The sequence below is a fragment of the Elephantulus edwardii genome, unplaced genomic scaffold, assembly GCF_000299155.1.
Source record: "Elephantulus edwardii isolate Elephantulus edwardi_28Jun2011 unplaced genomic scaffold, EleEdw1.0 scaffold00291, whole genome shotgun sequence".
Lineage (NCBI taxonomy): Eukaryota > Metazoa > Chordata > Mammalia > Macroscelidea > Macroscelididae > Elephantulus > Elephantulus edwardii.
In genome coordinates, this window is record NW_006400041.1 from 318,380 (window position 1) to 332,997 (window position 14,618).

The 14,618-nt window shown below is 45.9% G+C and overlaps 1 protein-coding gene across 1 annotated transcript in view; it reads right to left on the bottom strand.

Moving 5' to 3' along the window:
• The window catches only part of SNRNP200 (small nuclear ribonucleoprotein 200kDa (U5)), a 45,087-nt gene that overhangs the window by 3,032 nt on the left and 27,437 nt on the right, over positions 1 to 14,618 (bottom strand). Inside the window, exons 19-38 of the mRNA XM_006900694.1 lie at positions 12,936 to 13,067; positions 12,612 to 12,800; positions 11,514 to 11,711; positions 11,003 to 11,155; positions 10,819 to 10,899; positions 10,465 to 10,548; positions 9,375 to 9,481; positions 9,003 to 9,121; positions 8,607 to 8,761; positions 8,304 to 8,493; positions 7,548 to 7,721; positions 5,858 to 6,018; positions 5,327 to 5,554; positions 4,831 to 5,022; positions 4,557 to 4,735; positions 4,134 to 4,285; positions 2,676 to 2,784; positions 1,358 to 1,466; positions 270 to 459; positions 25 to 189 (exon numbers count right to left, since the gene is read on the bottom strand). Coding sequence (XP_006900756.1) covers positions 25 to 189; positions 270 to 459; positions 1,358 to 1,466; positions 2,676 to 2,784; positions 4,134 to 4,285; positions 4,557 to 4,735; positions 4,831 to 5,022; positions 5,327 to 5,554; positions 5,858 to 6,018; positions 7,548 to 7,721; positions 8,304 to 8,493; positions 8,607 to 8,761; positions 9,003 to 9,121; positions 9,375 to 9,481; positions 10,465 to 10,548; positions 10,819 to 10,899; positions 11,003 to 11,155; positions 11,514 to 11,711; positions 12,612 to 12,800; positions 12,936 to 13,067 — 3,067 coding nt within the window. The remainder of the gene's footprint in view (positions 1 to 24; positions 190 to 269; positions 460 to 1,357; positions 1,467 to 2,675; positions 2,785 to 4,133; positions 4,286 to 4,556; positions 4,736 to 4,830; positions 5,023 to 5,326; positions 5,555 to 5,857; positions 6,019 to 7,547; positions 7,722 to 8,303; positions 8,494 to 8,606; positions 8,762 to 9,002; positions 9,122 to 9,374; positions 9,482 to 10,464; positions 10,549 to 10,818; positions 10,900 to 11,002; positions 11,156 to 11,513; positions 11,712 to 12,611; positions 12,801 to 12,935; positions 13,068 to 14,618) is intronic.

The window sequence follows — 14,618 nt, forward strand, 5'->3', positions numbered from 1 at the left end:
GGCTATCGCCCTATGGCCACTCACCGATGGTGGTGTAGTTGATGTAGTAGTAGGCAGCAATCATGCCCAGGTTCAGAGGGGCCACATCCATCTCGTCTTCAATGCTGATGCACTTTGACTGTTCTAGGTCACTCAATGTCTGCTCCACGAGCTCAGACAAGTGGTCGGACAAGTGACGGTGGGAAATGCCTGTGGAGGTGAGAGGTAAGTGAGGACCATGAACACCCCCCCCTCCCCCCGAGGAGAATGTATGGCCCCAGTGCACCCACCTTGCAGGTTGTAGTAATTGGGGTTCTGTGTCATCCGGCGGTAGAGAAAGGTCCAAGTGAGGTAGTCCACAGCGTCCTGCTTGTTCTCGATAGTCTTGGTGACGATCTCTGCGTTGAAGTGGTCGTGCATACAGTGGTCCAAGTGAGACTCCACTGGCAGTGGCTCATAGAGGAACTTTTTGAAGAAATCCTGGAGGCAAGAGGAGGAGGAGGTAATAAAAAATTAATGACAACAAATGGGCACAGAATGGTCACAAAGAACAGCCAAGTCAACAGCGGATGATAACAAAATGGAAAAAGGTTGGAAGATGACATCTGAGGTCAGAAAACAGCGAGAACAGGGCCCCACAACACCATGCAGGGAAGGCAGTGCGCCCAGGCTGGCGCCCCCAGAGAGCAAGTCTCAACACGGGCTCAACAGCACCACCCAAACCAAAGACCACGATCTTCCATGAAACCCATATGCTGACCACAAAAGCAATGCAGAAAAGGAAAGATGAATATATTAACAGAGGGACTGTCCAAAAGTAAAAAACAGGCATCTAACAAAAGATTACAAAATCTGTTCTAAGTACAGGTTTCCGCACTCCCCAGAAGCAGAGTATTCTTAAAACCTTTTCTCAAACAAAATAGGGGTAGGAGGTAGTGCAGAAATGTTGTGAAGCAGAGAAGCAATTAATACTCATTTATATGGGAAAATTTTTTCTGTATTCCCAGACCTAAAAAATTACCTGTGAAATAACACCAAGTAACATATGAAACCCCAAATAACACTAAAACCTTGGTTAACACCAGGGATATGATAGATGGATGGCATATATTAACCAGACATGACACTTAACACAGGATGGTCCAAAGAAGGAGACAAGCAAGGCTGCCCTCGCTGCTTGGGATGCTGGCTGCTCTCTCCTGAATGCAAAACTCAGCAGCAATTTTGTGAAAATCTCCTTTGGATTCCTTTCTACTATTGAAATTAGGTACTGATATCCTAATGTAGGTCATTTGTAAAAGCTAACTGGTGTAAAGCTAATTTGTAAAAGGCAGAGGCCGCCTGTGTCAAGAAGATGCTGTGCGAGTGTAGCAGTCACCTTTTTGGAGCCCTGACACATGATGACACAGCGCCCCTCGTCATCCTGCAGGGGGCGGTTGGCGTGGCCCACCATCTGCAGCACGTCGTATATGGGGTAATCCACGTACCTGGCAACAGAGGGAAGAAAAAAAGGCGTGTCAACAGAGGTCATATCCAAGAGTTTCTGACTCCTTAACACTCAAGGAAAATTAAAACACAAATACACTGTTGTTTACTGTCCAGTCGGAACTCGTGGCTGACCCATCAGTGGGTTTAAGAGGCAGTAAAGGAGACTGCTCATCCTCCTCCCACAGAGCAGCTGGTGGATTCAAATACTGTGCTTCTGGGATGGCTACACAGCCATCAGAGCTCTCCAAAAATACAAATATGGGAGATGTACAATTACAGTAAAATTGTCTTCATGACTTTTTGCACTTAGGATATAGTTTTACTCACTTATCCATAAATTTGAAGTGATTAATCAAGGCCCTTTTGTTCCCATATAGATCTAGAACTATTACCCAGCCAATTTTTATAATATGTAAGATAAACAGGTTAAGTATCTAGAAAATTCCTTCTGATTCTAACTTCCTGTTCTTAGTCTCCAAACTTTGGGCATGTTATCAGGAGAGGCTAGTCCCTGGAGGAGGAGACCACGCTTAGCAGAGGAAGTATTTTACCAAATCTCATTTGCTAACTAGCAGTGACAGTCTCTCGGCTATGTTTATTTCTCTAACACTTTCTCTTTTTTCCCCAATTAAATTTTTTTTTAATTAATAGGGCATGATTTTTATCTGTGACAGAGCATATCTGCTACTATAACTATGGCAAAAAAAATTCTAATCCTGTTGCTGGAACCAATTCTCAGTACAATTTAACAAAATAATTTGTTGTTAGGTGCTGTCATGCTGAGTACAACTCATAGAAACCCTATGAATAGATCTGAACCCTGTCCTCTCCTGGGTCATCCTTATCATCATCTGACATGCCTAAGCCAATTGCTGCCGTCACTGTGTCAGTCCATCTCACTCAGCATCTTCCTCTCTTTCACTGACCCTCCACCTTTCCAAGCATGATGTCCCTCTCCAAGGAAGAGAGCCTCCTAGCAACATAATCAAGTGAGATGAAGCTTTGTCATCTTTGCTTCAAACCAGCACTCTGGCCACACTTTACAAGACTGCTGTTCAACAATGACTCTAAATACCTCATATTTATCTGGACCTTACATAACAATGAAGATAAAATGCAGTCTCCATAGTATTTAAATTTTTTGATCTGCAGATCTGCCATTTACTGTAGGAAGAAAGTTTCTATGAGGGCAGAAAAACTATACTCACGCGTGGATCTTGCCATTGTAGTATTGAGTGTCCATGATGATCACCAGGTGTGCAGCCACACTCATGCCCCAGCAGAGACTCCGTGAAGCTACTACCACCTGGATAGCCCCTGAGCAGCATAAGAGAGACACAAGTGAGTCCAGAGTGCCCTGGGTGATGTGACAGGTATTGCCTCCTAGAAAGGCTTCGGTTACCTTATGTTTTTTCAGAATTCAAAGCAAAGCTGCTTGAGAATGAAGTCTAATATGATAAAAATGCTAAAGCAGTAGTATCATACCACTGTTACCTTGCTTTCAGGACTATCCTAGAGGAAATAAGATAATCCTGGCTCAAAATCCAAAGAAAAGGGAAATCAGAGCTTAGGCAGCTTGTACTATTTCAGTCATGCAATGGTTCAAATTATGCAGCAAAATCAAGCCCTGTATCAGACAGATCAAGGGTCAAAGGATAAGAGTGTGATTCTGGCAGGCCCATGACCACTGAAGCTCCACCACGCAGTGTCAAAATGGTCACCCTCTACATGAAATGCTAATGGTAAGCAAGAGCTAGAGTACACCGGAATACAGAGCTCTGGAGCTCATTACAACTCTTACGACCTGGGAATCATAGGGAGTGCAATATCCATGGGAAGCCAAAACTAGTGGGCATTGATTCTGGATTCTAGAAAACTAGGTTACAAAAGAAAGTAGGACTGTGGTCTTCAATATGGATTAAAGCTCGACATCAAGAAGACAAAGATTCTCACCACTGGGCCAACTGGTACACCATGACAGATGGAGAAGAGACTGAGGCTGTTAACAATTACACCTTGCTCAGCTCCACAGTCAACACTCCTGACACCAGCAGTCAGGAAATCAAAAGACTATGCATTGGGAAAATCTGCTGTCAAGAGACCTCTCCAGGGTACTGAAAAGCAATGATGTCTAGAGACTAAGGTGTGCCTGATACAGGACGTGGTCTTCACAATTAGTTGCTATGCATCAGAAAACTGGACGGTAACTAAGTATGATAGAAGGAGAATTGATGCCTTTGAGTTGTGGTGCTAAAGAAGAGTCTTGAACATACCATGGACCACCAAGAAAACAAATGGTCTTGAAGAGGGTGAAACAAAGTTCTCCATAGAGGCTAGGATTTTGAAACTCTGTCTCATATTCTCTGGACACGTGGCCAGGAGAAACCAATCCCCAGAGAATGACATCCCCAGAGAAGTGCTTGAGAGGATGGAGGGACTCAGTGACTAGGATAATGGGGTTAGTTGTGTCAAAGACAGTAAGGCTGGGTCAGGATAAAACAGGGTGCAGAGCTGTTGTACACAGGGTCATCAGGATTTACAGACACATACAACAACAGAGAAAAATTATCACCAACAAGCAAAGTTTAATATATATCAAACAGTGAAACCCTTAGTTGTAATCTGGCTCCGAGCCATGCAGTCTGGTTTTGCTATTTCTCCTTTACCTGAGCTGAAGAGCTGTTCCACCAGGCGTCGCTCCATGGGGCTGAGCCCCTCATGCAGGTAGCCCACCCCATTCAGCAGTGTCTCCTTGAGTGTGCTGTCATTGAGCTTTTCCAGGTACGGGATCAGGTCCTTCTCAGTGCAGTGCAAGAACCTGGTGGCATAGAGCCCAAACATTCACAGCAGGCCCAAGCTCTCACACACATGCTTTCAAACCAGTCCTCATTCACTAACCCTGCCCTCTCATACACACACACATCAAGTCTCGCTTCCTCTCAAAAGTCAGGTCAAGAACTTGAATCTCAAAAAGAGGACCCTTCAGAGTGGGCCAATCTCATGTAACCTCCCCACCGCCTCTATTCAGGTCAGGAATGGGTTACTAGTCACAGCCCCATGTCCTAACGCTCAGCCAGGCCCAGCTGTACCTCTGCCGCTGGATGTCGGCTGCGCAAGTGGTAAGAATGTCAATTGCAGTGAGGCGGGTCTGCTTGCGAGATGGGACAAAAACAATAACAGGCTTCTTTGGCGAGTGCTTGGTGATAGCGTGGTATACTGGCTTGGCCATGGACAGCAGACGAGTTTGTGTGTGGCTAATGTTGAATCCCTTCAGACCAAGGAAAGGAAAACAAACAAAGGTTATAGGACCTGGGGAACTGGGTGGGTATGGGAGGTAAGGACAATAGTATAAGCGGGTCCTACCTGGATGTGTAGCTCTAAGGGAACAGGGCGTACATTAGGGTGAAAGTTGAAAGTGGAGGTGGCACTGCACCCCAACCAATGGGCTACATCCTTAGCATTTGATAGTGAGGAACTCAGTGCAACAATGCGAATGGGTCGCTCAATCTGGGAGGAGATGTAGCGCATCCGGGAGCAGATAACTTCTAAGACAGGCTACAAGAGAGGGGGTTGGTCATTAAAGGTGCAACATCCTTGTCCTGCGTCCAAAGTTAACATTCCTAAAGACCTCAATAGCCCAGAAATAATCTCCTGTCTCTTCCTTCTAAACAGCCTTGTCCAAGTCCATCTCTCTAGGACAGCCAATCTCTACTAAGTAATGCTATTTTCTAAGAGTAGCATCCCTTTGAGTAAGACAGGAGGCAGAATTCCTTTGAGAAAGATCCTAACTCAAGGCCTGATGCACAGATGCCCTGGCTGGTCCTATTCCCTTGTCCACACAGTAAGGTTAAATTCATACCCCATTCTCGCCCCCAATAAGGTGGACCTCATCCACCACAAAGAGATTGATGTTCTGGACATTCTTGCGCTGCTTCCAGCGCCGGGAAAGGATGTCCCACTTGTCAGGGGTGCTGATGATGATGTTGCCTTTGCCCAGGAGCTTCAGGTCTGTGCTGGTCTCCCCTGTCAGAAGCACCACCTTCTTGTTGAGCCTATCCTGGAACTTCTCATACCAATCCATGTACACCTGGGCGGAGGGAGGAACAGCAGGGAAAAGTCAGAGCATGAGCCCTTGAGGAGGAAGAAAACCTAAGAAATCAAACAGAGAAAGACACTGATCTGCAGATCTCAAACTATTCTATAATCTCAGCCCCACAACAACCTTCACTTATCGGGACATCTTTCCTCTAGTCGACAAGCTGAGCAAACAACCAAGGGAGAGCAAATGTTTTTGATCCAGCTGAGGCTTTCAGGGGTAAGAAGCCTTGATCTGGAATCACCTTTACAGTGGTGCTGGGACAGTGCTGCGTGTTAGCACCATGTCACACACCTGCTCCGCCAGGGCCTCCATGGGGGTGATGTAGACACAGCGCCCCTCCGAGTTCTGCAGCAGCATCCGGAGGATGGCAAACTCTGCACAGATGGTCTTCCCGCTCCCCGTGGGAGCGCCCACAAACACATTGTCATCGCTGTTGTACACTGTGTTGAAGACTGAAAACCAACAGAGAAATGGTGTGAAAATCAAAGAGAAAAGGATAGACAAACTGGGACCAAGACTATTCATGAAAACACCGACAACTTGAATAATGACAACATCATGGCTGGGAGTCAGTGGGAGAGGTGCAAACAAAAACGTGCAATGGTTTGAGACCCTGGACTACACACCAGTTAGCTACTTTTATCTTCTTCCCCATCTGCTATCCTCCCACACAAAAGAAAAAGGAAAAGAGACAGCTACCCAGAGTTCCTGCCTAATGAAAATCTGTGGATAACAAGGAGGTGAACAAAGCCAGGGCTCGCTCTCTGCTGGTCTCCCAGGATTCAGACAATAGGGAACTGGTTCTCCTTCTCTGCTTCTCCTGTATACTCTCATGTTTCCTAGAAATAGCCAAGAGTCTAATCACTGGCATCAAGACGGCATTCACACTGTGACCACAATAACTGGCCCCAGATAAAATGGGGGAAAAAATGGAGAACTCAAATTCTTAGTGGAAAAAATGCATTAGACAAAGTGGTACAGTAGAGGACTCCTTGAGACTTATCACCTAAACCTAGGACAACACTTGTCCAGCGATCACCTTTTAGCAAAACGGTAGCATGGTACACAAAAGAAATTACCTCTCAGGTCAGTGACCAACTTCAGCATCATCAGTACTCATTAGTACAAGACCAAAAAGTGAACAATTACTCTAAAGCAAAGCTAATAAGGGGGCAGGAAAACTAGATACTGGAAAGAAATAATTGAAACAAATGTAACCTATGTCATTAAACAATGTGTGTAAATTTTCAAATGAAAGCCATACTTGCTGTGTAAACTTGCACTAAAAACTTGGTGTATTACTTTAAAAAAGGGAATAGGCTAAAATCCAAACACGTTCAACCAAGGGTACTTTTCTATGCCTCAAATCTCAAATTCTAGTTTTCTTTTTTAAAAGGCTCAAAAGGTTCTCTAAATCTCAAAACAAACCCACTGCCATCAACTCCATAATCTTCTACAGGACAGAGAAACCCCTGCAGGGTTTCCAAGGCCATTATCAATCTCTCGATCACATGGAGCTGGAGGTTCAAACCACCAACTGCAGTTAGCTGTCAACTACTTAACCACTGTACCACCAGGAATTGTCACCTATTGAATGATGCGCTAACACCAGCATCTCTAGCACTAAGTCCCTCAGGACCGGTGGGAAGCTAAAGAAGAAAATAGCATCTGTGTATCAAGTAGGTACTCAGAAGACAGCAACTGCTGGTTCCACACCTGAGCATCAGGGTGGCTATCTTGCTTAAGAGACGATGTGCAATGACAAAAGACACTCTAGTGAGACACTCAAAGTGACAAGGCAAACTGTAATACAACCAAGGCCTTCTGATAAAGGAAAGTGCCCTGGTTTGCTCAGTTGGTTGTGATAAACTCTCAAGACTGCCCAGCGCCACACACTCTACCCCCTTCCTGCCACAGAACACATTTCTCCAGGTGACCCGGAAAGGCCTTCCAGAACAACTGTCCAGGAGGGAGAACCTACCCTGGGTCTGGATAGGATTGAAGAATGGGAATTTATCTTGATAGAGGCTCTCAAAAGCACTGTTTCTCAGGGCAGACACAGGCAGAGGCTGCAAATCCAGCAGCTCAGTTGGAGGAGGGTACTTCTCTGGTAGGATCAGGTGCCGGAAGGAGACAGGCAGCTGGGTCTCACAAGCTGGAGGAGGAAAAAGATGAGGAGAAAGTAAGAGCTCTGAGCCCCCAAGACAGCCTGTGCATCACTCATTTCTCAACAAAGTCAAGACTGACAAGGTGTAAGCCATTCCAGTTCTCACGGACTTGAGATCTCCTGGAACCAGGAAGAATACAGCAGCCCCTGGAAGAACTGCCCTCAGATAACTGTTAAAATTGAAACCAAAAAGACTCCTGAAGTCTTCTTAAAGCCAAGTGATAATTTAGCTTAATTAGTAGAAAGCACACACTGTACACATGATGCTCTTTGAGCACTATGTAGGATCAAGTAACAGCAGAAACTCTGAAGATTAGACAGGAACATCGGAGGCAGTGACCACAATGGCAGGGGAGAACAGCTCAGAAGAGGAAAGTGAATGGTCACACTGCTCAGAACAAGTCACTGCTGGGACCAGGACCCTCAAAGGATGCACATCGATGTGCTTCCTTGTATGCGCAGCCTCAAATAATAATAAAATAAAGTTAAACAGTTCCAAGTTCAAGATATTCTCAGGAACTGCCCTTACAAGTCCTGCTGCTGGGGGACCTAGAGAGGAGGCAGACTCACAGAGCCAGCGGTCAGACACCACTCGGATGAAGTACTGGGGAGGCAAAGGTTCAAAGACAGGCACGAAAAAGGTGATGAGATGCTCGTCCTGGGCATATTTGGCTTTGAGAAGAAAGTACTCATGGTGCAGGATCACCTCACTGTCCACATCTTCCACCAGGATCCAGAAGGCCTCTGATGAACCATGGACCTTCCAACACAAACACAAGGAAAAGGAAGTGAGCAGCAGGGAACTCAGCTAGTCCAACCCATCTCTCCTCAGAACCACTCTGGAGGCAGTCCCTCCACTGAAGGAAGCCCTACCTTTTCATCCCACTGGAAATCTGGTGTGATGGTCAGCTCCACTTTCAGGGTGGAGCGCGTGATGGGCTGCAGGTGCACTGACAGTTCCAGTTTGGGGAAGAGGTGGACGTACTTGTGGATGGTCTTCCCCATCTTTGGCATACGGATAAGCTCACCTAGGAATAAAGGAGAGTACAAAGGTGGCAGGCTAGAAATCTTGATGCGACCGGGCTACTGGGGCAAAGTGGCAGGGGTCACTACAGTAAGAGTCTTCCCCTCACTCTGGGTGAAACTCAAGAGACTTCAAAGTCCCAAACCAACACGTGGACAGCAGAGCACATGGCACAGGACCTGGGGAAGTACGAAGGCTTAAACCCCTGGGTTCTCAGAACAAACAGATGATAGGCCCCCACGTACCTATCTCATTATGGTTCAGGTCATAGAGACGCTCGAAGGGGAAGTTTTTCTTCTCGATCTTTTTCACTACTTCCTCAGGGAGCTTCCGGAACTGTCGCAGAGGACACATGGATTGCCACCTGCCCAGGAAGGAGACAAAGGTGTTAGACTCATCTTTAGGGCCTGGAAGAAAATGCCCTCATCACGGCTTCCAACAAATCAGCCTGACTCATCACAGACACTGAAAGCTGCCGCTGGGGAAACCCGAAACCAGCAAGCCCACACCTGGCACAGGGACCGCCCTCTTTCCAACTCCCTTTCAAATTTATGTCACCTTCTGTCAGGACAAGAATGCATCAGCCTTGGGAGCCCAACTCCCAGTGACCAACTTACATGCGTTTGTCAATCATTTTGCAAAGGTTCAGGGTCTTGTCCGTAAGTTGTGCCCAACCTCGGTTCAGGACAATCTCAAAGATTGCACGCATCAAGCGACCAGCCGACTGGGGAAGCACCAAGCAATCCCTGTTATGTCTCAATTATTGCCAACAATACAGCATTCTTCAAAAGAAAGTTCTCAATGACCTGCAATAGTATCTAACCTACATCCATGGTCTACTTATCTCTCAAGCTCTGATGCTGTTACCCTTACCACCAAAATTCTTACTGGAATTATCCTTTTCCTTCTACATAATAGATATTTACTAGATGAGGAACAGTTAGAAAAGTACAGCTAAAGCCTATACAACATTTTAACCTACTGTTCACTCTCTATGACTTGAAATCTTTTGGTTCATTTATGATTCTAACCAGAGTGAAAGTAATGAGACAGAAAAATAGAAGAGCCCTGCCACTTCAGGTGCTCTGGTGGCCTAGTGTTAAGTAGTTGTGCTGCCCACTCAAAGGTGAGAGGTTCAAATCCACAAGCTGCTCCTTGGGAGAAAGATGGGCAGTCTCCTTCCATGCAATTCACAGCCTCTGAAAACCCAGCGGAGGGTGAGCTGTGATTTGGCAATGAGAAAGCTGGTTAAAGTAGAGCTTCACTCACTGTCTGCAGGGCAGCACTTGCTGTTTCACGATCTCTAGTTCTCTCTGAGGCTCCATACAGCCTGTTCAGCACTGTCTCTTAGGGCTTCACCCTTTCCCATAAAGGAAAGAGGACACACCACACAGTCCTCAACCAACCAGGAAACTACACCCTTCCATCTTAGGAGGGTCAGGCATGCTTTCAGCAATATGCCTATCAAACAAGGATTTTAACTGCTTAGGTCCCATGCACAGGGAGCTCCAGTGACTTCGTGGGTAAGGAATTACTGTCAACCTCAAGGCAGACTGTTTGAACGCACTGGCTGCTCCATGGGAGAAGGATGGGCATTCTCCTCTCATGCGGTTTACTGCCTCTGAAAACCCGCTGGAGGGTTAGCTATGAGTCGATTCTGATTGACAGCACACAACAGCTCTCAAAACAGCACGTTGCTGACCTCACCTGTGTGACATACACCATGTCAGCCATGAGTGCGAAGCCCTCCAATTTCAGCTGCGAGATGAAAGCCTGGAGGAGGACATTGATCTGGAAAAAACCAAAGTCAACTGAGAAAAAGCCAATCATTTAACAACTTTCTGCTTTAGGCTCAATGCTAGATAAGACCAGGCTTCTTTAACTTCTGATTTATAAATATTAAAGAATTATTGCCTCATATTAAAAAAAAAATACTCCAAAACACAAAAGATGCTAATCTGCAGAGAGTGGAGGTTACCAAGCACAAACCCAAATTCATGTTTCCTCTTTGATAGGATTATGAAAACCACCCGGGCCTGATCCCAAGCAGAGACACTGTACCTTTGCACTGGGCTCCTCAATGCTCTCCTTCACGGGGATGGGCACCCTCTCCAGCAACTTCTGCAGCTCCAGCTTCTCCTCCTGCCCCCAGAAGGACAATCAGGGAGGTGTACAACCACGGAGAAGCATGTAACCCTCTGCAAGGAGTACTGACTTCCCTTCCTCACATACTCTGAAGGCTTACCTCTCTCACAGTGATGTTTTTGAACTCAGAGGACAGTGAAAAGACTCTGAAAAGTTCAATCTCACTCAGGGTGGGCTTCAGGAGCTGGTTGTAGGTCTGCACTGTATCATTGGTGATGTAGTAGTGGCTGGCAATTCGGCCTAGCTCCGTCACCTTGAGGGAAGGAAGACACAGTCCAGAGCTGACCACCAGGCTCAGACCTTTAACTGTGGACACAGGAACCTGTACAATGAACTCATACCAAGACAAATGACTAGTACAAGTACATCCAGGAAGGAAAGCAGCACAATACAGCCTGCCCGCACATGTGTGCCCACAAGAGGAAAGCCCTGTCCACTTTTACTGTATCATCTTGATGCTCCTAAGTTCAAAGGGCACAATTCCTTCCCAAATCACTTTTCTACTGTTCTGCGCAGTTGGTAATTAGACAGGGGGTATTTAATCACACTGACAGATTTCTCTGAGCCTCCAACTTCTATGGAGATCTTCATCTTATACTAATCCTCCTCACCTGGAAGTTGCCAGTTTTCTTGTCGTATTTGACCAGATTGTTCTTATCCAGCATCAGTGCAGCGGTGTGAACCAGATCAAGCCGGCGCTGGTCCAGCAGCGGATCTCCCTTGAGGTCATCATGAGAGATGCCATAGAGGGTTGGGGACCGGAGCATTCGGATATAGAGGTATGCATAGCCCAGCCAGTTCACAGCATCCTACAACAAACAGCAGAGGAATTTCTGATGCCCAACTGAAAAATTCTCACAGATCGTTTAGAAATCAGTTTTCAAGTACAAGGGTATGTATCATCTAGAGTTTATAACTCTGGTTTTAAAAAGAAGATGCTCGTTCTGATTCTAGGATCTTGGTAACAAAGGAAACTACTAGTAGTTCTTACAAAGAAAATCTGTTTATTTGCTACAATTTGTAGGTCAGTTAAAACAGGGACATACACAGCTTTTATTTAACCTTCAGTGCATGAAAAGGTTAGCAGCACTGTTGATGATTTGAAAGCTATACATGCAGCAAGGGAAGGTGATTGTGATGAAACATCTGTTGTAGTAAGTGTTAGCTACATCATTTCAAAGCAGAGCTTTGAATCAGTTTTTCCTAATTTGGTCATGGCCAAAGCAGCTCAAAGATGGCAGCCACACAGTCAAAAAGAGGGGGAGCCCATGTCCTCTGAACATGCCTGCCCTCCACCATCCTGTCAACAAGCCAGTTTCATGCATTGGGCTCTTTAAAGGGCTACCTGGGCCTCTTCCGAATATCCCATTCAGAGCTTTGTAACTTTTCCTGTTCCACCTACCATGACAGATCTCTAAGACTGTGAAAAGCTAATCTGCTTCTGTTTTCCCTTGTCAGTCATGACAGAGCATAATCAAGCCCTTCATTAACGGGCAAGTAGGAACTGTCCTTTTGACATTTGTAATCTGGGAACCACTTGTATTGGCCACAGACCCAAGAATCTTCTGAGGGCTTGCCTATAACGAAGAGGGTAAGGAAACAAAGACAGCAGACATGGATGCTGGCCAACTGTACAACAAACCATCCTCACGCTGGCCCATGGCTTCTCAACAAACAGCAAAAAGGCCCAAGGGCAGAACCCTTCCTACCTTCGCATTTTGGACGTTCCCCAGCACAATTTCTGCGTTAAGCATATCAGGCAGCTTTGACACCATCTGACTCTCAATAGGAAGCTGCTGATTGAGGAGAGACAGGTAATACTGCAGCTCCCCATGGGATGTAATTAGGATGCCCTCACCCTTGGTGTCATACTGAGGTCTTCCAGCACGTCCCAGCATCTAGGTGAGAGACAACACATCAGGCTGGACAGCAGCAGTTTCTGGGTTTGGTTCAGTTTTACATTGTGAGACCTGGTCTTTGCTTGGTTTTCTCACAATGCGTCTCTGAAAATGACGATTACAAAGGTTCTATACCTGCAGAATGTCCAGAGCGCCCAACTCTGTCCAACGTCCCTTCTCTGGACTGTACACCTGGGTGCCTTTGATGATGACTGTATGTGCAGGAAGATTCACACCCCAAGCCAGAGTTGCTGTGGAAACCAATACCTACAGAGGCAAAGAAAGGCAACAGGGAAAAAGAAAAAATAGAGATTACCACTCAGGCATTAAAATCTCTGGGGAACTGGCCTCAGAGGTTCTAATAAAACTGATGTCTTGGGACTTGTCAGGGTACCACTGAAATAAAGTGAAAGGGTCCCTTGGGTTGCTAGTCTACTCAAGACTTAGCATTTCAAGGTTCCAGAGACACCCAAGTAAGAGTCCTAAGTGTGGACCTAAATTCATTAACTTAAAGTTAGAAGACAATTAAGAAAACAACGAACAAGGATTTTACTTTACAAAGGCATGTTTGGAGCTCTGCTGTTACCAAAGTGCTTGCTTCGCTCAGCTTCTCACATACTCTCCTAAACTTATTCATCATCCTTCAAATAATCTGTAGACAGGTGGAAAGTAGCACTATTGTTGTCATCTGCTGTCGAGTCGCCTGCGACTCAAAGCAACTTTGTGCACAGCAGCCCTAAACCCTGCTCTATCCTGTGCCAATCTTACTGTCTCCAACACATTACCCTAAGTTACTGACTCAATCTATCTCCTCGAGGGTCTTGTTGTCTCTTGCACTGTCCCTCCACCCTCCCAAGTATGATGTCTCTCTTCAAGGACTGATCCTGCCTTGTAACATGTTTAAAGTATGTGAGACGAAGCTTCAGAATTCTTGCCTCCAAGGAGCAGCCTGGCTTCATCTTCTCCAAAACAAACTTGTTTGTTCTCTTAGAAGTCCATGGTATATTCAACTCTTCTCCAGCACCACAACTCAAAGACATAAACTCACCTTCTATCATCCCTAGTCACCTGAGCTTTCTGATGCATAGCAAGTAATTGCAAAAACCATGGCCTTGGGGAGCTCTGGTGGCCTAGTGGCAAGGAGCTGCAACTACAATCCCAGAGGCGCACGGTTCGAATACACCAGATGCTCTGCCGGGGAAAGAGGGGCAATCTCCTCCCGTACCAGTCAGATCTGATTTGACAGTACACGCACACTAAAAAAAAAACAAACAAAAAAAACCAACCATGGCCTGTATCAGGCACACCTTAGTCTCCAGACTGGCATCACTGCTCCTCAGCACTTTGGAGAAGTTTCTGACAGTAGACTTTCCCAATGCAATTCGTCTTTTAATTTCCTGGCTGCTGGAATAAAGAGTGTTGATTGTAGAGCCAAGCAAACTGAAGCTGTTGACAATCTCAATCTCTTCACCATCATGATGCTGCCAATTGGCCCAGTGGTGAGAATCTGTTTTCTTGATGTTGAACCTCCATCCATATTGAAGGCTACAGTCCTTGACCCTCTGCAGCAATCGCTTCAGGTCCTCCTCAGTTTCAGTAAACAGGGTTGTGTCATCTGCATAATGTTGTTTTTATTATACCCACCACAACCTTTTGACCTGAGCTATCTGGGGCAGAAACAAACACAGGGACAAGCACAAAGCAGGGTCTTTGACACTTTGCTGTGAGGCTGAACACTGTGACACTGATGTGTCAAATGCGTTAAAGGTTGGCTACCCAATGTGGACAGAGAGTGGGGTGGAGCTCCCTGATTAAAAC